Source organism: Lynx canadensis, chromosome A3 (genome assembly GCF_007474595.2).
Source record: "Lynx canadensis isolate LIC74 chromosome A3, mLynCan4.pri.v2, whole genome shotgun sequence".
In the NCBI taxonomy this organism is placed as follows: domain Eukaryota; kingdom Metazoa; phylum Chordata; class Mammalia; order Carnivora; family Felidae; genus Lynx; species Lynx canadensis.
In genome coordinates, this window is record NC_044305.1 from 60757737 (window position 1) to 60781524 (window position 23788).

At 36.9% G+C, this 23788-nt stretch overlaps 1 protein-coding gene across 4 annotated transcripts in view; it reads left to right on the plus strand.

The window, feature by feature from the left end:
• MGAT4A (alpha-1,3-mannosyl-glycoprotein 4-beta-N-acetylglucosaminyltransferase A) overlaps positions 1-23788 on the plus strand; it is a 122997-nt gene that overhangs the window by 56837 nt on the left and 42372 nt on the right. For all 4 annotated transcript variants that reach the window (XM_030310436.1, XM_030310437.1, XM_030310438.1 and 1 more), the window contains exon 5: positions 10703-10836. In XM_030310436.1, coding sequence (XP_030166296.1) covers positions 10703-10836 — 134 coding nt within the window. The remainder of the gene's footprint in view (positions 1-10702; positions 10837-23788) is intronic.

A 23788-nucleotide genomic window follows, 5' to 3' on the forward strand; every position in this document is an offset into this window, starting at 1 on the left:
GTTCTATTATTAATTTTTTGAGGAACCTCCATCCTGTTTTCCACAGTGGCTGCACCAGCTTGCATTCCCACAAACAGTGCATGAGGGTTTGTCTTTCTGTATATCCCTGCCAACACTTGCTATTTTTTTGTCTTTTTGATTTTGGCCATTCTAGAAGTATGAGGTAATACCTCGTTGTGGTTTTGATTTGCATTTCTCTTATAATGAATGATGTTGAACATCTTTTTATGTCTCTTGGACATGTATGTCCTCTTTGGAAAAATGTCTTCTCAGGTCCTCTGCCCACTTTTTAATTAGATTATTTGTGGGGTTTTTTGGTGTTCAGTTGTAGGAAGTTCTTTATATATTTTAGATTATGAACCACTTACTGGATATATCATTTCCAAAACTATCTTCTCCCATACACTGCATTGTCTTTTTATTTTGTTGATTGTTTCCTTTGCTGTGCAAAAGCTTTTTATTTTTTGTATAGTCTCAATAGTTTATTTTTGCCTTTGTTTCCCTCGCCTGAGGATACAGACCCATAAAAATGTTAAGACCAGTGTCCAAGAGGTTACTACTGCCTATCTTTTCTTTCAGGAGTTTTATAGTTTCATGTCTCACAGGTCTTTAATCCATTTTGAATTCATTTTTGTGTATGGTATAAGAAAGTGGTCCAGTTTCATTCTTTTGCATGTAGCTGTCCAGTTTTCCCAACAGTGTTTACTGAAGAGACTCTCTCTCTCATTGCATATTCTGTTTTTTTTTTTTAATTAAAAAAACTTATTTTAATTTGAGAGAGAGAGAGAGAGAGAGAGAGAGCAAGAGCATAGGAGAGGGACGGGGGGGGGAGAGAGAGAAAAAATCTTAAACAGTCCTCGCTCAGTAGTGGGCCCTACAGTGGGCTTGGATCCCACGATCCTGGGATCATGACCTGAGCTGAAATTAAGAGTTGGATGCTTAACTGACTGAGCCAGCCAGGTGCCATTCCTATTGTATATTGCCTCGTTTGTCATAGATTAATTGACCATATAAGTGTGGGTTTATTTCTAGGTTCTCTATTCTGTTCCATTGGTCTTTGTGTCAGTTTTTGTGCCAGTACCCACACTATTTTGATAAGGATAGCTTTGAGTATATCTTGAAATGTGGGATTGTGATACCTCCAGTTTTGTTCATTCTCAGGGTTCTTTTGCCTATTTAGGGTCTTTTGTAGTTCCATACAAACTTTAGAATTCTTTGTTTTAGTTCTGTGAAAAATGCTGTTGTTAGTTTGATACAAATTGCATGGACTCTGTAGATTGCTTTGGGTAGTATAAACATTTTAGCAGTGTGGATTCTTGTAATCCATGAGCATGGAATATGTTTCCATTTTTGTCATCTTCAGTTCTTCCTTTCATAATTGGTTTTTAGTTTTCAGAGTAGTCTTTCACCTCCTTGTTAAGTGTATTCCTCAGTATTTTATTCTTTTTGGTGCAATTGTAAATGGGATTTTCTTAATTTCTCTTTTTTAAATTTCATTTTTTTAATTAATTAACTAATTAATTTTAGAGAGAGCATTCACGAGCAGAGGACAGTGACAGAGGGAGAGAGAGGGACAGAGAGAATCTCAAGCAGACTCCACGCTCAGCATAGAGCCTGACATGGGGCTTGATCCTACAACCTTGGGATCGTTACCTGAGCCAAAATTAAGATTCAGACACTCAACTGACTGACCCACCCAGGCACACCCTGATTTCTTTTTCTGCTGTTAGTATATAGAAATACAACTGATTTCCTTATATTTTGTATACTGTGACTTTACCAAATTCATTTGGCAATTCTAGTAGTTTTTTGGTTGAGTCTTTAGTTTTCTATGTATAATATGTCATCTGCACATAGTAAAAGTTTTCCTTCTTCCTTACCAATTTGGATGCCTTTTATTTCTTATTCTTGTTTGATTGCTGCAGCTAAGACTTCCAATACTGGGTTGAATAATAGTGGTGAGAGTGGACATCCTTGTCTTGTTCCTGATTTTAGAGAGTATCTTTCAATGTTTCACCATTGGGTGTGGTGCTAACTGTGGGTTTTTCATATATGGTGTTTATTATGTTGTGATATGTTCCATCTAAACCTACTTTGTTGAGGTTTTTTTTTTTTTAATGTTTATTTTTGAGAGAGAGAGTATGAGCAGGGGAGGGGCAGAGAGTGAGGGAGACACAGAACTCAAAGTGGGCTTCAGGCTCTGTGCTGTCAGCACAGAGCCAGACACGGGGCTCAAACTCATGCACCATGAGATCATGACCTGAGACGAAGTTGGGTGCTTAACAACCGAGTCACCCAGGATCCCCATTGTTGAGTTTTTATCATAACAGATACTGGATTTTGTCAAATGCTTTTTTTTCATCTATTGAGATGATTATATGGTTTTTAATCTTTTCTTTTGTTAATATGATCTATCATGTTGATAGGTTTATGAATATTTTGAACCACCTTTGCATCCCTGGAATAAATTCCCCATGATTGTGGTGAATGATTTTTTTATTTATTGTTAGATTCAGTTTGCTAATATTTTGTTGAGGATTTTTTCATCTATGTTCATTAGAGATACTGGGTTTTAGTTTTCTTTTTTTGTAGTGTCTTTATCTGGTTTTGGTATGACAGTAATGCTGGACTCATAGTAGAATGAATTTGGAAGCTTTCCTTCCTCTTCTATTTTTTTTTGGATAAATTGAGAAGAATAGGTATTAACTTTTCTTTAAATATTTGGTAGAATTCACCTGGAAACCCATCTGGTCCTGGACTTATGTTTTAGGGGAGGTTTTTTTTTCATTACTGATTCAGTTTTACTGCCAGTAATCAGTATGTTCAAATTTTCTTTCTTTCTGATTCAGTTTTGGAAGGAATTTATCCATTTCTCCTAGCTTGTCCAATTTGTTGGCATATAATTTTTCATAATACTCTTATAAACCTTTTTATTTCTGTGATGTTGTTATTTCTCCTTTGTTTTAATTTTAATTTATTGGAGTCTAATTTTATTTATTGGAGTCTCTCTCTTGATGAGTCTGACTAAAGGTATATTAATTTTCTTGATCTTTTGCAAGAACCAGCTCCTGGTTTGATTGATCTGTCCTGTTGTTTTTAAAGTCTCTGAGTTATTTCTGATCTAATCTTTATTATTTCCTTTATACTACTGGCATTGGACCTTGTTTGTTCTTTTTCTAGCTCCTTTGAGTGTTAGGTTAATTTGTTTACTTGAGATTTGTCTTGTTTCTTGAGGTAGCCTTGTGTTGCTATAAGCTTTTCTTTTGGAGCAGCTTTTGCTGTTTCCCAAAGATTTTGGACTGTTGTGTTTTCATTTTCATGTTCTCTATGTATTTTTTTTATTTCCTCTTTGATTTTTTGGTTGAATCATTCATTGTTCAGTAGCTTGTTATTTATACTCAATGTATTTGTATTCTTTACAGATTTTTTCTTGTAATTGATTTCTAGTTTCATACTATTGTGGTTAGAAAAGATGGGTGACATGATTTCAGTCTTTTTGAATTTATTGAGACATGTTTTATGGTCTAAACATATGGTATATTATGGAGAATGTTCCGTATCCCCTTGAAAAGAATGTGTAGTCTTCTGTTTTTGGATTGAATGTTCTGAATATATCTAATATGTCATTCAAAGCCACTGTTTCTTTGTTGATTTTCTGTCTGGATGATCTATCCATTACTGTAAATGGGGTGTCCCTTACTATTATTATAGTACTGTCAATTTCTTCCTTTATGTCTGTTAATAGTTATTTTATGTATTTAGGTTCTTCCATGTTGGATGCATAAATATTTACAATTGTTGTATCCTTTTGTTGGATTGTTCCCTATGTCATTATGTAGTGTCCTTTGTCTCTTTATAGTCTCTGTTTTACAGTCTGTTTTGTCTAATTTAAATATGACTTTCCCAGTTTTGTTTTCACTTCCATTTGTGTAATAAATGTTTTTCCATCCCTTCACTGTCAATCTGCATGTCTTTAAGTCTGAAATGAGTCTCTTACAGGCAGCATATAGATGGGTCTTGCTTTTTTTATCTGTTCAGTCACTTTACGTCTTTTGATTGGAGTATTTAGTCCATTTACATTTAAAGTAGTTATTGATAAGTTTGTACTTACTGCCATTTTGTTACTTGTTTTCTGGTTGTTTTGTAGTTCTGGTTTTTTCTGCTCTAGTTTTTTCCTCTGTGGTTTGATGGATTTCTGTAGTGTTACACTTGGATTCCTTCTCTCTCTCTCTCTCTCTCTCTCTCTCTCTCTCTCTCTCTCTCTCTCGTGTGTGGTGTGTGTGTGTGATAGGTTTTTTATTTGTTACCATTAGGTTCATTTAGAACATCTTATGTGGATGTCAGTCTATAGTAAATTGATGGTTACTTAAGTTTTTGAACCCATTTTAAAAGCACTGAATTTTTGCTACCCCATTCTTACATATTATGTATGTGATGTCATACATACTTTTATTCTATTACTCTCTTGACTGATTTTTATAGTTATAATTAATTTTACTGCCTTTGTGCTTTAACCTTCATACTGGTTTTATTAGTGATTATCTACTACTTTTATTATATTTTTGTATTTACCTGTGAAACTGTTTTCCTTTCATAATTTTCTTACACTTAATGGCTTTTTCTTTCTACTCAAAGAATTACCTTTAACATTTTTTTTGTAAGGCAGGTTTAGTGGTGATGAACTCCTTTAACTTTTGTTTATCTGGGAAACTCATTATCTCTTTTTCTGTTCTGAATGATTGCCTTGCTGAGTAGAGATTTCTTGATTACATATTTTATCCTTTCAGGATTTTGAATATATCATGCCACTCCCTTCTGCCTTGAGGAGTTTGTTTTAAAATCAGCTGATAGACTTATATGGTTTCTCTTATATATAATGGTTTTCTCTTGCTGCTATTAAAATTCTCCCTTTATCACTCCTTTTTGTCATTTTAATTATTATGTGTCTTGGTGTGGAACTCCTTGTGTAAATTTTGTTGGGGGCTCTCTGTGCCTCCTGGGTCTGGATGTCTGATTCCTTCCCTAGATTAGGGACATTTTGCGTGATTATTTCTTCAAATAACTTTTCTTCACCTTCCCTCTCCTTCTGGGATCCCTGTAATGTGAACGTTACTACACTTGATGATATCGTTGAGTTCCCTGAACCTATTCTCATTTTTTATTTTTCTTATTTTCTTTTTCATGTTCAGCTTGGATGTTTTCCATTACTCTCTCTTCCAGATCACTGCTTGGTTTTACCTTCTTAATGCTGCTACTGATTTACTCTGGTGTATTTTGTACTTCAGATATTGAATTTTTTATCTCTGACTGGTTCTTTTTTATATTTTCTGTATCTTTGTTGAGGGTCTTACTGAGATCCTCCACTCTTTTCTCAAGTTCAATGAGTATCTTTATGACCATTAATTTGAATTCTTTATCAGGCATTTGCCTGTCTCCATTTCAATTAGCTCTCTTGCTGTGATTTTGTCCTATTCTTTCATTTGGGCCATATTGCTCTATCTCTTCATTTTGTCTAACTCTGTGTTTGTTTCTGCCTATTAGAGAAGTCAGCTATATCTTCCTGCTCTTGCAAGTAGTAGCCTTATGAAGAAGAGGTCCTGTGGTGCCTTGGAGCACAATAACCTCTGTTTGCCGGAACCAGGCACTTCAGGGGTATCTCCCGTGTGGCTGTGTAGGCCCTACTGTGTGACTGAGCTGCATTTGCCTTCAGTCCATTTGACGGCAAAGGCCCACTTTACCTATTTGGGGCACATTGGGCAGGATTTAGTGTCTGTGCTCTTAGTGGGCTTTTGTAGTAGGTCAGCAGTCAGACCAGGTGCCTGCCATTAAGTCCATGTGGTGGGACTGCAGTTGCAGTGAACCGCAGGGCACTATCTCTGTACTGTCAGCTATAAGGTTTGGCTGCTGGGACCGTGAGCACACTGGTTTGTATGGTTATAACCCCCTCTCTCCAGGGCAGGAGTCACTTTGGAGCGGCTCTGGTCCCTGCTAGGGTTGCTTGCATGGTGCATTGGGGCAGAAGTGGAGGGGCCCTTGGGTGGCTCAGTCGATTAAGCATCCGACTTTGGCTCAGGTCATGATCTCGTGGTTTGTGAGTTCGAGCCCTGCATCAGGCTCTGTGCTGACAGCTCAGAGCCTGGAGCCTGCTTCAGATTCTGTGTCTCCTCCTCTCTCTGCCCCTCCCATGTTCATGCTCTGTTTCTGTCTCTCAATAATAAACGTTAAAAAAAAAAAAAAGTGGCTTTGGAGGGATGCCTGCTAAGTGGGTTGGGTTGGATGGGGTGCCTCTGAAGGGGAATGCAGAGGTGGGGCACTTGGTACTAGCAAGATAAGTGGGGAGTGTTTGTGCTGGTTTCTGCAAGTGTCTAGCTATGTAGGCAGGGAAAATGGGGGAGACAGGGGTAAAAGAATGGCACTTGCTAGCACTTCTGTTCTGGGAGAAGTCTCCTGGAGATTCCTTCCCCTGCAGTGCAAAATCTGAGTTACCCTAGGCACTTTTCAAACTGCTGCTTCCTTGCAGTGTCTCTGCAGGGTTGTTATGCTGGCTCTTTAAGCGTAGGGACTTAGCTTCCTATTGATCTCCAGCTCTCCTGGAGCTAAACCACCTGGTTTTAAAGTACCTGGAGTTAAGTACCTCTTGATTATAAAAACTCTGGAAGTTAAGCCCCACTGGTTTTCAAAGCCAAATGTTATGGGGACCCGTCTCTCCAGTGTGGGTTCCTGCCTGTGGTGCTTGGTATGGGTTCTGCTCCTTTCCCTTCTGTTTGGGGTTAGTCTTACTGGGGTTTGGTTCCTAGGTGCGTTTCCACCCCTCCTATGCTTTTCAATGTGGCATTCTCTGTGATTAACTGGAAAGTCTGTTCTGCCAGTCTTTGAGTCTTTTTCAGAGTTAGTTGCACTGACGTAGCTTTTGTCTCAGTGTGTACATGAGCTCAGGATCTTCCTACTCTGCCATCTTCCCAGATGGGACTGCCCAGAAGTCCCAATATGACAGATCTCTTGAGCTCCTGGAAGCTCTTCATCTCAAAATGGAAGAGAAGACTATGGCATAGATTTTTGGGGATATCTTTTAAACCATTTGGATCTTAGTATTCTTTTTTTTTTGAGGGGGGTTGGTATTTCTTTTTAAATTTTAATTCCAATATAGTTAATATATAGTGTTAAATTAGTTTCAGGTATACAATATAGTGATTTTCTTTTTTAATTTTTTTTTCAACGTTTATTTATTTTTGGGACAGAGAGAGACAGAGCATGAACGGGGGAGGGGCAGAGAGAGAGGGAGACACAGAATCGGAAACAGGCTCCAGGCTCTGAGCCATCAGCCCAGAGCCCGACGCGGGGCTCGAACTCACGGACCGCGAGATCGTGACCTGGCTGAAGTCGGACGCTTAACCGACTGCGCCACCCAGGCGCCCCGACAATATAGTGATTTTTATATATTACTCAGTGCTTATCATGGTAAATGTCCTCTTTATTCCTCACCACCTATTTCATTCATTCTCCCACTCACCTCCCTTCTGGTAACCATCTGTTTTTGGTTTATCTCTTTTTTTGTTTGTTTTATTTCTTAAATTATACCCATGGGTGAAATCATATGGTATTTGTCTTTCTCTGACTTATTTCACTGAACATTATATTCTCTAGGTCCTTCCATGTTGTTGCAAATGGCAAGATTGCGTTCTTTTTATGGCTGAGTAATAGTCCATTGTATAAATATACACCACATCTTTATCCTTTCATCAATCTATGGACACTGGGCTGCTTCTGTTATTTGGCTATTGTAAATAATGTTGCAATAAACATAGGGATGCATATATCTTTTTGAATTAGTGACTTCATATTCTTTGGGTAAATACCAAATAGTCCAATTACTGGATCATAGGGTAGTTCTATTTTTAATTTTTTGAGGAATCTCCATACTGTTTTCTGCAGCGGCTGTACCAGTTTGCATTTCCATGAACAGTACATGAGGGCTCCTTTTTTCTCCATATCTTCGCCAACACCTGCTATTTCTTTTGTGGTTGATTTTAGCCATTCTAACAGATATGAGGTGTTATCTCATTGTGGTATTGATTTGCATCTCCCTGATGATGAGTGATGCTGAGCATCTTTTCATGTACCTGTTGGCCATCTGTATGTCTCCTTTGGAGACATTTTTTTCTTTTTTTGAGAGAGAGGGCACAAATGAGCAAAAGGCAGGGAGGTAAGGGGAGAGAGAGAGAGAGAGAGAATCCCATGAAGGGCAGAGAGAGATGGGTGGGGGGAGAGAGAGGAGTGGGGCTCAAACTCACCCAATGCAGGACTTGAACTCACAAACCGTGAGATCATGACCTGAGCTGAAGTCAGATGCTTAACTGACTGAGCCACCCAGGTGCCCTTTGGAGAAATATTTGTTCATATCTTCTGCCCACTTTTTAATTGGATTATTCATTTTTCTGGTGTTTAGTTTATTCTTTATATATTTTGGATACTAACCCTTATCATATATATTATTTGTAAATTATCTTCTCCCACTCAGTAGGTTGTCTTTTAGTTTTGTTGGTAGTTTTTCCTTTGATGTGCAGAAGCTTTTTATTTTGATGTAGTTAATTTTTGCTTTTGTTCCCTTGCCCAGGAGACACATTGCTAGAAAAATGTTGCTCTGGCCAATGTCAGAGAAGTTATTGCCAATGCTCTCTTCTAGGATTTTTATGGTTTCATGTCCACATTTTGGTGTTTAATCCGTTTTGAGTTTATTTTTGTGTATAGTGTAACAAAGTGTTCCAGTTTCATTCTTTTGTATATAGCCAAATTATGGATCTTAGTATTCTTATTTGCAGAATCATGGTGGTAGATTCATTGAGCTATGATCTTCGAGCTTCCTTCTAACTTTAGAATTTCATGACTTCTAAGTATTTTCTAGCATTTCCAATAAATTGTTTCATTATTAAGACAAGCATTTTTAATATTTGTAAAATATATCTCTACTGTTGTATAACAGCATATTAAGGCTTTTTTAAAAATTTATTTTGAGAGAGAGAGAGAGCATGCGCGCACAAGTGAGCCTGGGGAGAGGCAGAGAGAGAGACAGGGAGGGAGAGAATCCCAAGCAGGCTCTGCGCTGCCAGTGCCAAGCCTGATGTGGAGTTTGATGCCATGAACTGCAAGATCATGACCTGAGCCGAAATCAAGACTTGGATGCTTAACCAACTGAACCACCCAGGTGCCCCAAGATACTAAAGCTTTTTCAAAGGTGTTATTTAAAAAAAAAAAAAACAAAAAAAAACCTTTCTGAGAAATACAGTCCTATTGTAACACAATATATGCATTCCTAAAATTTATGCTATGCTGAATTGTGCAATAAAAGAAGAAAAACGAAGTTAGTATCATAGTTAGAAACTTTGTCAATTACACATACAGAAAGATAAGAACATAGTAAAAACAGCACAGTTTTACACATGTTAAATTATTAATACAAAAGTGCTATAATCAATATAGTACTCTACCTTGAATAATACTTGAGGTTTGCCTGTTAAAATGTGTTTCAGAAGGGTTGCAGTTTGGAAGGTTTTGAGAGGTGATGCAATCTGGTGGAAGTTTCAACACCAGCTGTGGATAGGTGTGGTTCTTAGCATGCAGTGAACTGAGGCAGCTGGTAGAGGTTGGAGGTATATACCATTCATGTATTTCTACATTGCTTAGTTCAGTTTTTTTAACTCATTTCAAGTGGATGCAGTTTTCTGTTTACCTAGTGAATGCTTGTCCCAGAGGAGAAATTGCATGTAAACACATGTGAAATCCACATTATGCTCAGATATTTGCCTGATGTATTAGTCACTCAGGAAAAAATTTGCATTGGAAAAACAAGCATTATAGTAAAACTGGATGTAATTTTAGACTTAAAAGAAGTTGCACAAATAGTATACACAGTGTTTTCATATACCTCACCTGGTTCCCCTAAATGTTCGAATTATGTAACCATAATATAATGATCAAACCCAGGAACTTTGTATTGATGCTATAGTATTGACTCACCTTAGATCCTATTCAGATTTTGTCATTTTTTTCATTGTTTTTCTTTTTCTGTTCCAGGATCCAACTCAGGATTCCATATTTCATTTAATTGTCATGTCTCCTTTGTCTTCTGCCATCTTGGACAGTTCTTTCTTTGTCTTTCCTGATCTTAACGCTTCAGAGAGTACCTGGACAATTATTTTGTAGATTATCCCTCTAATGTGGATTTGTCTGATATTTCTTCATAGTTAGGTTGAAGTTTGCATTTTTGGCAGGAAAACCACAGAAGGGATGTTGTGTCCTTCTGATTGCATTATATACATGGTATCTGAGATGTTAATTTTTAAGATGTGTTCAGTGTTTCTTGTAGTTGTATAATTTATATTTGTTTACACTTTATAGTCATTTGTTTTTAATATGAGGTTTAATGTCTTCATTTTTATCAGTACCTTGACATATTTTATGGATAAGCCCTGTAAAAAGGATTATACTGTTATGGGTATCCCTTTATATCCTCCGATTATTTTTCTGTGTAAAGTAGTTTATTTTGTGGTTTATTTTGATTCCTCAATTATTATTGAGTAGTACATTTTGATTTTTCAGTTATTTCTATCAATTTGAGAGGGTATAATCACTTTTGAAATACAGTGTTACTCTATACTGTCTTGTGAAATCTTTTTATATAATTACTATCATTATTTTCTTTCAGTGTCAATAGTAATGGGAATTCCCACGGTGAAGAGAGAAGTTAAATCTTACCTCATAGAAACTCTTCATTCCCTTATTGATAATCTGTATCCTGAAGAGAAGTTGGACTGTGTTATAGTAGTCTTCATAGGAGAGGTAATTATTTAATTCTTATTATTTTTTTTTACCACATATAATCTATAAGAGTCGAAACCATAATTGAATGTTTTAATATGCTTTTATAAACATCTTTTTAAAATGTGATGAATAAAGTTTCGATGATATATTACTTCTCATAGTTAAATGTAAGTCTAACTGGTGTTTGCCTTAGCTTCTCTCCTGCAGTAACAATCCACAAACAGTAATCTGTTGTGAATAGGATAATATTATACATATAAATCTTTTAAGAGCAGTGAGTTCCTTAAAAGGATAATGTTCTTAATGTTTTCTTTAATGTAGAAGTGAACACATGCATACTGCTTAAAACTATTACAGAAATGTATAATGAAAATTTACCTGTTACTCCTCCATGTATATATAACTACTATTGATATTCTGAAATACATTTTAAGATATTTTTCCTGTGGCTTGTATACATATATATAAATGGGATTTTTCTCTATATTTTTTCATATCATGGACATTTTTCTACTAAAACGAATATCATAACATCATTTTTTTATGACTGCTAAATATTCCATTGTATGGTTTTAACATAATTGATTTAATTTCTGATTGATAAACATTTAGACTGTTTCCAAATATTTGCTCTTTTTTTTAAAGACTGTACTGTGCATTACCCTAAGTAAATTGTTGGGCACGTGTGTAGTTACTGATGTGGGATCCAGTCATAAATGTGGAATTGCCAGGTCATAGTCTATATACATTAAAATGTTCATACATGGCCAAAATGCCCTGCAGAAGCTGAACCAGCAGGGTTCCACCAGAAGGGAGAAAGCAGTTTATCCCTCTTCCAGCAATCTGTGAGAGAGCCTGTTTTCCTGTCCCCACACTCTGTTATGTAATACTAGTCTTTACATTTTTATGCCAAGTTGATGGATAAAAATAATATACTGCTTTTGTTTAATTTGGATTTCCTTACAAATGGGATTAAGTATTGGTTTATGTGTGTCTTTTGACTATTTGTATTTATGCAAATTTTATTTGTTAATCACATACTGTATGTCGGTAGAGATTGGTACAATATCCTTGGAAAGCAATTTGGCAATAGCTATTACAATTTAAAGTGCTATACTCAGTGACCTAACATTCTGCTTCTAAAAATTGATCCAATAGAAACATTTGCACATGCGTAAATATATTCAGGCTCATACACACATTTATATAGCTCCTACATATGCATTAATTAGATGAATAGAGAAAATGATCTTGTGGAATATACTCCAAATGATTAGTAGCAGATATCGTGAGAGTTGGGATTATGGGACTATGCCACCTTCTCTTGTATACAATTTTATAAAATTTTGAGCCTGTACTGATTTTAATGAGGGAAAAAAGCCTTAACACTATATAAGAAAAAAATATACACTTACATAAAGGAAAAACTCAGTTTTTTTCTTCCATACAGGAAGAATTCAGTTCTTTCCTACTGTGTGTTTCTTCCCTGTGTGTCTCTACTTTTACGTAAACACTTTATTGACACTTCTAGTCACCAAATGTGTGGAAGCTTTCCTCCACACCAAGCAATCCTCTGTGACAGCAGCTAGGTGTCCTACAATTTAACCTAATTCTGCTGCTATCTACCTGAAATTAGCATCAGATCTCCTAGGTTAAGGGATTAGTTCCACAAAACCAGCCCCTACCCCCACATATGCACATATTTCTGATGCCAGTTGCAAGCCCAGGTTGTCACTTGTATTTCTGACCAACTAACTACAGATTGGAGGTTCCAAAGACTCCCCCCTGTGCCTTCTTGAGTTCAGTTAACTTGTTAGAGTGCCTTACAGAACTCTGCACAACACTCACAGTTTGCTAATTCATTAAAGGCTACAGATGCACATCCAGATGGAAGAGGTGCATGGGGAAGTGTATGTAGGAAGGGGCATGGAGCTTCCATGCTGTCTGAGGGTGCCACTCTCCCAGCACCTTCCTTTATTCACCAGCATTGAAGGTGTCCAACCCTGTCCTTTTTTTTTTTTTTTAGTTTTTTTTTTAATTGTTTTTAATGTTTATTGATTTTAGAGAGAGACACACACAGAGTGCAAGCGGGAGAGGGGCAGAGAGAGAGGGAGACACAGAATTGCAAACAGGCTCTAGGCTCTGAGCTGTCAGCACAGAGCCTGACACGGGGCTTGAACCAACAAACGGTGACATCATGACCTGAGCCGAAGTCAGATGCTCAACTGACTGACCCACCCAGGTGCCCCCTTTTGGGTTTTTATGAAGGCCTCATTACATGATTTATGAAATAATGATTTATTAAATCATTGGCCATCGATGATTGATTCAACCTCCAGCTCTTCTCCCCTCCCCAAAGGTTGGAGAGGGGTAGGACTGAAAGTTTCAACCCTCTGATCACATGGTTGACTCTCCTGGCAGCCAGCCCCCATCCTTCATTGGGGGGTGTGTCCAAAACTGATCTCATTAACATAACAAAAGACACTTTTGTTGCTCTCATCACTTAGGAAATTCCCAGGTTTCCAGAGCTCTGTGCCAGAAATGGGACAAAGACCAAATATATACGTATTATTATAAATCACAATATTATAACTTAGAAATAGAATTCCGTATTCAGGCACAGATGTAATTCACTCAGATGTAATAACATGGGTTTTGGAATCAGACAACCCATATTCAGGGCCTGAATTCTGTCACTGCCACTTGAGTAGGTCATTTTTTCTCTCTTCATCCTGTTTCGTCATCTCTAAAATGAGAATTCTGCTATTGAGCCTTTTAAGCTCAACAGTGTTGCCTGCAGGTACAATGAGATCACACACGGAGAGGTGTCGTGCGCTGACTGCAGTTTAAGTGCCCGCAGTAATCTGATCTCCAAAGACTCCTCTCCTGAATTGCAGTATTTGTATATGTATCTATATAGAATTTCAGCTATTTGTAAGAAAGTCTATTCTGAACAGAATAATTTATAGAATTCATTGAATTGCTTTTAGGCAATTTAAAATTATTAATCACTGTATTTGATTCTGCCTTGATTAGTAGTTTTAATCTAAGTGTCTGGTAACCTGTGCTTCATTAACACTAGTAACAAGCGCATATACTGTGGCTGTGACCTGATCTACAGTTTGCATGGTCCAGATCTACACTATGTCTCTAGTATCCTTCTAAGCCCATATTTTCAACTGCCTACTTGATAACATTAGTTGAATGTTTTATGAGCAACTTTTAATCTCTCCATAACTAAGTTAATCTGATTTTCTCAAACTGCTTCTCTTTCAGGTTTCCCATGTGTTTATTAAAGGTTCTTTACATCATGGAATTAATAGTTCTGTGTTCCAGTCATTTTACTCTTATTTTGTTATGTAGACCTCAGTGTGTTCTGAGTTCTATTTGTGTTATTCCTTAGCCTGAAACATTGCCTCTTCCTTCCTCTTTTTTTTAAAAATTATTTTAAGTTTATTTATTTATTTTGAGAGAGACAGAGACAGCGTGAGTAGGGGAGGGGTGGAGAGAGAGAGAATCCCAAGCAGGCTCCACATTACCAGCGCAGAGCCCAAGGCAGGGCTCAAACTCACAAAACCGTAAGACCATGACCTGAGCCAAAACTGAGATTCGGACGCTTAACTGACTGAGCCACCCAGGCACCCCTTCCTTTCTCTTTCTTCATCATCCTTAAGCCTCTCTGGGAGGAGAAGAGAGACAGAAAAGTAGTTACTAACTCTTTGTTCTTTGTTCTTCTCTGGTGATTTCTGTCTTTGGGTCATTTAGGCATAAATGATGAGACATTTATAGAACATGCAAAATTTTGAACAGTTGACTCTTGACGTATTGTTTGAAAGTTCACTAGCTCTATTCTAGAATTGTAGGAGTTAAGAGGAATAAATTCCAGTTGCTCTGAAGGATCCATGATATGATCCAAGTGTGATATTTAGATTTTAAGATTATATCATTTTTGTGTTTACTTTTACTTACTACTTTTACTTTAATTATAACCTTTGTATTTTAATGATCATTTGTTGTCTGTATGCCTCACTATTATATATTTTATAATTTTTCTTGTACTATATTATCATTTATATTATTTCTGCCGCTCATGACCATTTTTGACAAAACATTTTCCTATATTGTACTCGATTTTAGCAAAATTTGTTTTTCCTGTTCTATATAAGAATAGAAATATAAGTATTTGGAGAATTCTCTATTTTATGAATTTTGGTGGGAGGAAACTTTTCTCCCATTATGAAACTAAAAATGTTAGATAATTGCTTTACCAGTTCAGGCCTATGACATGAGCTCAGCCACTTGATATTCCTATCCTGTACTTTGCGTGGAGCTTAATTATTTTCTGATAACACAGAAAACCCAAAAGAATAAACAAATTATTAGAAATAATAGGGGAATTTATCAAGGTAGCTGGATATAGGTTCAATTTATATTTCTGTATGTTAGTCACAAAAAAATATTTTTTCTAAATATATTTTCTAAAGAGCAGGGATTGTGGAATATATATCAGTTTGGGATTGTCTCATGTTTCCTTATGATTAAATTCAGGTTTTACATTCTTTTAGCAAGAACACCATACAAGTGATATGGTATTCTTTTTCAGACTGTCATATTAAGATGATGTTGATATATCTCATTATCAGCATTGTTAACTTATCACACTTGATTAAGTTGGTGTCTGACAGGTTTCTCTACTATAAATATACTCTTTTTCATTATGTACTTAGAAGCTTTCTTTTGGAGTGATACCTTGAGATATTGCAAATATCTTGTTTCTCCTCATAACTTTTTCCCAACTAATCATCCTTGATGATTCTTGCCTGTAACAATTATTATGTTTGCTGAATGGTGACTTTCTAGTTCCTTTCACATTTATTCATTGGAATTCTATAAGGAAAAGCTATCCTTTTCTCGAATTTTATTTATTTTGTCAGTTATTGATATCAGGGTGCTCTTGTGGATATTACTATAAATTTTTTACTTTGTTACTAAAATTGTTCCATTTTTGGCCATTGATTGTCCTTTGGAGTTGGCTACTCTGTCCTTTCAATATGTCCCATCATTTTTCCTTATATTCTAGCAGTGTAAGATGTTCTAGGCTCATCTTGTATTTTCCCTACCCCAAACCTGGAATCAGCCATGTCCCCAAGCAACCTGGTTCTGTTAATTGGAGAATAGTATTAGAAACCAAGACCTGGGTTCTAGATAGGCTCATTGCTTCTGAGGGATCAGTGCTTCTAATCCTTTCAGTGAGCAGAACTAGGAAATACTTGTATGCATACATACACATCTGTACATCTATCTAGGTCCTATGTCCATTTATCTGTATATGTTAAAAATTATGAGTTTGTTATGATACCTTTGATTCCAATGCAGTACTGCAGGGTTCATTCTAGCCTCTTCCAATTCCTTATTCTTATTTTCCCCCTCAGTGGGAAACTTGGCTCTTGTGATTCACAGTATATCTACTTAACTTGCTTAATCCTAAATAAACGTAGTTTCTGAATTGCTAACCTATTTAAATCTACTGATTAAAGTTCATTTTCTGGGACGCCTGGGTGGCTCAGTCAGTTAAGCGTCTGACTTCAGCTCAGGTCATGATCTTATAGTCCATGAGTTTGAGCCCCGCGTCAGGCTCTGTGCTGACAGCTCAGAGCCTGGAGCCTGCTTTGGATTCTGTGTCTCCCTCTCTCTCTGCCCCTCCCCTGCTCATGCTGTGTCTGTCTCTGTCTCAAAAATAAATAAAAACATTTACAAATTTTTTTTAAAAAGGTCATTTTCTAATTTCTTAAGAAAGGTCCATATAACCGTTTTCCCTGAGGTTCTGTGTAGTCAAAAATGTTATCTTCTGTCTTTATTCTTCGCATAAGTATAGAAGCTTTTAGTCACATTTTCTTTTTTGAGGAGTTGGGGTGAATGGGGAGTGGTTCTGCTGAGGCTAGCCAGATGACCTTCCACACTTCTTACTCCTTGCTATAAGAAACTCATATTGCCAGTTGCCCAAATGATTCTTTTTCTGTCTTTAAAGCTTAGTCATCTTGCTATAACATGTCTTGGTTTCAACCATTGTGGATCATTTTTCCCTGGCACATAATATGCTCTTTAGGTATATAAGATCATATCATATCTTAACTCAAGGAAAGAACTTTTGAATGCTCTTTCTATTAGCATTTTAAGATATACAACAAAGTTGAAAGAATTTTACAGTTACACCTGTATACATAACACCTGCAATGTACTACTAAGGTTTTAGTATTTTTATTTATCATATCTCTACCTATCCATCCTTTATCCATCATTAATCCATTGTATTTATGTATCTTCTTTGGGGAAGTTTCTCCAAATCATTTGCCCATTTAAAAAAATTGTGTGGTTTTTTGTCAACGTTTATTTATTTTGGGACAGAGAGAGACAGAGCATGAACGGGGGAGGGGCAGAGAGAGAGGGAGACACAGAATCGGAAACAGGCTCCAGGCTCTGAGCCATCAGCCCAGAGCCCGACGCGGGGCTTGAACTCACGGACCGCGAGATCGTGCCCTGGCTGAAGTCGGACGCTTAACCGACTGCGCCACCCAGGCGCCCCTGTGTGGTTTTTTGTATTTTGTTTTTGAGTTAGCAGAATTCTTTATATATACTGGATACCATTCCTTTGTCAGTTAGGGGTGTTTTGTGAGTATTTCCTTGCAATCTGTGGAAGTCTTTTTATGTTTTTCGCATTTTCTTGGTGAGTAGAAGTTTTTAATTTTGATGAAATCTAATTTATCAGTGTCTTCTACATTTGTGATTATTGTTCTCTATGACCTAAAAAATCCTTGCTTAGCCCCAAATTGTGAAGATCATCTTTTCTGAAAACTTTGTTTTAACTTTTCTATTTTAGGTCTGTTATCCATCTTGGGTTAATTTTTGTTATGGTATAACAAAGTATTCACTTGCATTGTTTTTCATGTTGGGTGTTTGTTTCTTCCAGTACCAGTTATTGAAAACACTTTCCTTTCCCAGGTGGATTGCTTTGGTGCCTTTGTTGAAAATCCAGTGTCCAAATAAGTGTGGGTCTCTTTTTCTGTTCTGTTCCATTGACCTGTTGGTTGATCCTCATGCAAAGACCTTACTTTCTCGATTACTATATCTTTGAATTAAGTTTTGAAATCAGGTTGGGTTAAGTCCTCCAATTTTGTTATTTTCAGGATTGATTTAGGTATTTTAGGTCCTTTGCATTTCCATATACATTTTAGAATCCTCACAATCATTTCTAATATCTGGTATTGCTTCATGGTGACAAGTGCTTCAGCTGTGTGTTTTTTCTTTTAAATTAATGGGAAATATCTGGTCACAATTTTTTTCTGTTTTGTGGCTCTCACTGTAGTTTTTTTTTTTTTTTTAATTCATTCATAGGTTTTGTTGAATTTCTTCCACTTTTCTCATTTTTTTGTACTGTTGCTGTGCTGGTTCCTTTTTTATGAATCATCATAGAAAGAAGTGGCTTTTTTTTCCCTAGGCCACTGGTTTATAGGAAGAGGAGGGGGCAGAGTAGTGTTCCAGACTAGGGTTTTTTTTTTTTCTTCTTTCTAGTCAAAGGCTCTCTTTGTGGCTGCTACAGAGTCAGGCTGCTTCCTGCAAATATAGTTAGTCTTTGCAGTTCTTCAGGCTACCTCTGATTATTGGAACCACACTGGATTCCTTTTGAGCTTGAGAAGCTTGGTTGTTAATATTGGTCGTATTGAAAATCGAGTTTGCAGTTTTGTATCCATTTCTCATTGATAATTCTGTATAATGTCAATGCTATCTTTATAGGCAAATTCTATATAAGTGGTTTAGTCTTTTCTAGTTAGATAGTTTAGTGTGCTTTCAGCCAGAGTTTAGTTACCTGACTGCTTCAGAACTTTTTACCACCCAAAGCACTGGAGGAGTATAGTAGCCTCAGAAACAGTAGTCCTCTGTATAGTTAGGTTTGCTCAAACTCTCATAAATGACCTGTTAGCCATCTTTTTTAATAAAGGCAGAAGTACAGATATCATGCTAAGTATTCAGTGAACAAACACTTATTGAAGTACCAAAATGAGGAAGGTACTGGAAGAGATTAAAAAAGAAACCCACTGGACAATAGATTGTCCCCTTAACTTGTAATCTAGCATTACACAGGGACATTTTTTTTCTCTACTTTTCTTGTTTTTCTGCACTTCAAAAAAATATTTATTAGTTGTAAATGCACATGGCTAAAGAATCCCAGTAGTCAGTGGAGTTTGTTATACTAAACAGTAGTCTCCTGTCCTCACTCTTCTACCTCCCCTGCCGTTTCCTTCTTTTCCCTTCTCCATTTCCTTCTCCTCTGAGACTTTTTATGTCTTCTAGCCCTGGCTTGCTGGCAATCAGGCAAAGTAGACAGCCCTCCCTCTAATGCTCTTCAGTTGACATTTTTCTTTGATCTTTTCAAAGAACTCACTTTTAGTTTTGTTAACTTTATCATTCCTTTATTTTCCTGTTGCATTAATTTCCATTTTTTATTTTTCTTTCTTTCTGTTTGCATTTAGTTTGGTTTACTCTTTTTTCTAGAGTGTCTTCAAATTTTTTTTAATGTTTATTTTTTTGAGAGAGAGAGACAGAGACAGAGCACGAGTGGGGGAGGGGCAGACAGAGAGGGAGACATAGAATCCAAAGCATGCTCCAGGCTCTGAGCTGTCAGCACAGAGCCTGACGTGTGGCTCGAACTCACAAGCTGTGAGATCATGACCTGAGCTGAAGTCAGACGCTTAGCCAGCTGAGCCACTCAGTCGCCCCTCTTTTTTCTAGATTTTTAAGGTGAATTCTTAGATTTTTGGCTGGAGAACTTTTCTAGTAGAGGCAATTTTAACGTATAAATTTCTCATTAGCTGCATCTCATAAACTTTGTTAAGTTTCATTTTCGTTCAGACCAAAATACTTTCTAAATTCCCTTGTGATTACTGGTTTGACCCATGGATTATTTGGAAATGTGTTGTTTAATTTTTACCTATTCGTAGATTTCCCAAATTTCCTTCTGTTGTTTGATTTCTAATTCAGGCTTTTTAAATTTATCAGTACTTGTTTATGGGCCAGGAGATGGTCTATCCTGGACAGGGTTTCATGTGTGCTTTAAAAGAATGGATTCTGGGGGCGCCTGGGTGGCGCAGTCGGTTAAGCGTCCGACATCAGCCAGGTCATGATCTCGCGGTCCGTGAGTTCGAGCCCCGCGTCAGGCTCTGGGCTGATGGCTCGGAGTCTGGAGCCTGTTTCCGATTCTGTGTCTCCCTCTCTCTCTGCCCCTCCCCCGTTCATGCTCTGTCTCTCTCTGTCCCAAAAATAAATAAAAAACGTTGAAAAAAAATTAAAAAAAAAAAAAAAAAAAAAGAATGGATTCTGCTATTGTCAAGGGGAGTGTTTCATAAGTGTCTGTTAGGTCAGGTTCGTAGTGTTGTTCAAGTCTTCTGTAGACTTGCTGATTATCTGTCTAGTGTTTCTATTCTTGATTTTAAATTACAGATTACTGTGTTAGTGCATCAGTAGTGTTTTTGACCTATAATTTTTTTAGCAGTTATATTTTAAGATGTTTACTTATACATTTGTTACAAATCATACAGATGCCAATTAGGAAGAAATTGTACATGTATAATAACCTATAAAATTTGCTCATAGTTCAACAAATATTTACCAAAATACTGGTAAGTACCAGGCATATCATTGAATAAAACAAAGCCTCTGCCCAGTGAAGTTTACATTATAGAAAAATACATATTAAAAAACAAATATATAATACATTAAATGGTAGTAAGTGCTAGAAGAATAAGTCAGAATAAATGGGAAAGGGAGTATGGGATTGCCAGGGGATGGTTTATTAGACTGGTCAGGACATTTGGGCAAAGATTTGAAGGATGTGGGAGTTGAACAATCCAAGCTGACTAACAGCATGTGCAAAGACCCCAAGGCAAGAACATTGCTTGGCACATTTTGTGAAACAGTGAGGAGAGACCTGTGTGGTTAGAGCAGAAAAGGTGAAGGGTTCAGTAGTAGGAAGTAGTCAGAGAAGGAGTGGGGTGGGCCAGGTCACATAGGACGCTACAGGCCATTGTAAGAACTTTGCTTTTACTCTGAGTCAGAGGGCTAACATTTTTTTGTAAAGGGCCACATGGCAAATATCTTTGGTTTTACAAGCCATACATTTTCTGTTGCATCTATTCAACTCTGCTGATACAGCCTAAAAACAGCCAGACAATATGTAAATGAATGGGTGGGGTTGTGTTCCAATAAGATTTTACTTTATGAAAACTGGCAGTGGGAGGTGCCTGGGTGGCTCAGTTGGGTAAGCTTTGACTTTGACTCAGGTCATGATCTCACAAGTTCGAGCCCCACTTTGGGCTCTGTGCTGATAGCTCAGAGCCTGGGCCCTGCTTCAGATTCTGTGTCTCCTTCTCTTTCTGCCCCTCCCCAGGTCATGCTCTGACTCTCTTTCTCTCTCTCAAAAATAAATAAACATTAACAAATTAAAAAAAAAAATTTTTTAATGTTAAAAAAAAAAAAACAGGCAGTGGGGGGCGCCTGGGTGGCTCAGTTGGTTGAGTGTCCGACTTTGGCTCAGGTCATGATCTCGTGGTCTGTGAGTTCGAGCCCCGCGTCCTGCTCTGTGCTGACAGCTCAGAGCCTGGAGCCTGTATCAGATTCTGTGTCTCCCTCTCTTTCTGCCCCTCCCCCACTCATGCTCTGTCTCTTCTCTGTCTCAGAAATAAATAAACATTAAAAAAAATAAAAAAAAAAAACAGGCAGTAGGTCTGTTTTGATATAATTACGACAAAATCATTTGAGGGTTTCAAGTAGGGAAGACACTTGACTTACTTTTTATTCCTTTAATGTTTTAAAATACTTTATTTTGAAATAATTTTGGATTTACAGAATATTTTCACAAATAATAGAGAATATTCCTTTCACTCAGCTTGTTGTAATGTTAACTTATGCAGCCCTAATAAAATGATCAAAACCAGGAAGTTAACATTGGTATAATACTAATTATAGCTAAACTGTAGGTTTTATTCAAATTTGGTATTTTTCCACCTAATGTCATTTTTCTATTTTAGCATCCAGTCCTAAATACCACACTGCATTTAGTTGTTCTGACTCCTTAGTTTCCTTCTATCCCTGATAGTTCTTGCACTTTTCTTGTCTTTCATGAATTTGGAAACCATTAGTGAGTACACTAGTCAGTTACTTTATAGAATGTCTCAGTTGGGATTTGTCTGATATTTTCTCATGATTAGATTGTAGTTACGTATTTTTGGTGAGAATAATATGACTGACCTTTTAAAAGGATCACACTACTTTGGAAAGGGAAGAAGCAAGGAGATTACTTAGGAGACTTGTTGTAATAATCCAGGTGAGGCTTGGACTAGGATTTGTAAAGGTGGTAAGAATTTGAACTGAATGGGTTCTGATTAGAAAAGTTTGAGAACTATTGCTGTAGCATCAACTGTTTAGGAGAAGGAAAGGAAGAAAGGCTATAACAGATATATTAGAAAAGAAGTTGTTTTTTGTTGTTGTTTTTTAATGTTGTTTATTCTTTCTTTTATCTTTCAACAACTTGACCATTTTAGAAGCTAGTAAAGCTAACTAGTATTTGTTAGTCTTTGTTGCTATATTTGCATTGAATTTGAAGTATCATAAAGCCAAGCATTAAATGGGTGGGAATAGCTTTTCCTTGGACCTTAGGGAAGTAAAATTTATTATGAGCTGCCAGCCCCATTCTAGCACCTGTCTTTTAGTCCTTTTGACTTGCCACTTGTACACATTATCTTTCTGGAATTTTCATTGGTTTCTTATTATGTAAAGTGACATCTGCTTCAGGCCCTGAAAGAGTTAATAAGGACTGGGCTTATTTTCCTGCTGTAAGTAACTAGAAGGCTGAACAAAATATGATTCATTTGTTCTCAGACGTTGGACAACAGACTGTGCATGATGTGATTCCCAGAGACAGAAAAATAAGTGCAGTGGATACCACAGTTCCCCCAACTTTCTGCCTGGAGATGCATTCCAGATCACATTGCAGGAAGGGCAGTTGCAAATAGAGCAAGTGGAAACTGCAGGTTAGAGTTGCAGAAAGGAGACTGCTGCACAGAAAATGATGATGCCTTTTTTGTGTTTGTTGTATTAGGGCCACACATATGTAGGGTGAAATTAACAAGTCTGGGGGGGGAGGGGGAATGATCAGGGAACTATAACCCGAACAGTTCCCATTGCTCACACAGGATGGGTTCTGACCAACTGGAATGGCAGGGCATTTAGTGGCAACTCCAGAGGAGTTAAAATATCCTTGAAACGGTTATTCTAGGCCCATCCCAGTAAAGCTTAAAAAGAGGCCTATGGGGGGTCAACTGATGAACAAATAACGGCCTGTTAAAATAAAGCCCAATACTTTTTTAAAAAACAACAAGGTTAAGACACTCAACAATGTAACATTTGTAATGTTTATTATCAAATAAAAAATGGTTAGTATGCCAAGGAAAAAAATGAGTCATAACTAAAAGAAAATTTAGCTAATAGAAACAAATCTAGAAATGACAGAGGTGATAGAACTGGCAGGAAAGGACAATAAAACAACTATTACAAACATTTTCAAGTCCTTAAAACAATGAGGAATGGAATGGAAGATGTATTAAAGAACCAAATGGTGGAACATATAGCAATGAAAAGTACAATATCTGAAATTTAAAATTTACTGAATAATCTTAAAGGCAGATTAGACCCTGCAGAAGGAAAGGTCAGTGATTTTAAAAATAACAATAGAATGTATCCAAAATTAAATTAAATAGGGGAAAAGACTGAAAAAATTAAGAATAGCGTCTCAGTGACCAATGGGATAATATTAATTGATCTACCATACGAAATTCCAGAATGGAGAGGAAAAAGAAGGAATAATTGCTTTTTGGAAACAAGAAAAGTATAAACCCTTAGATTCAAGAAGTCCAAAAAG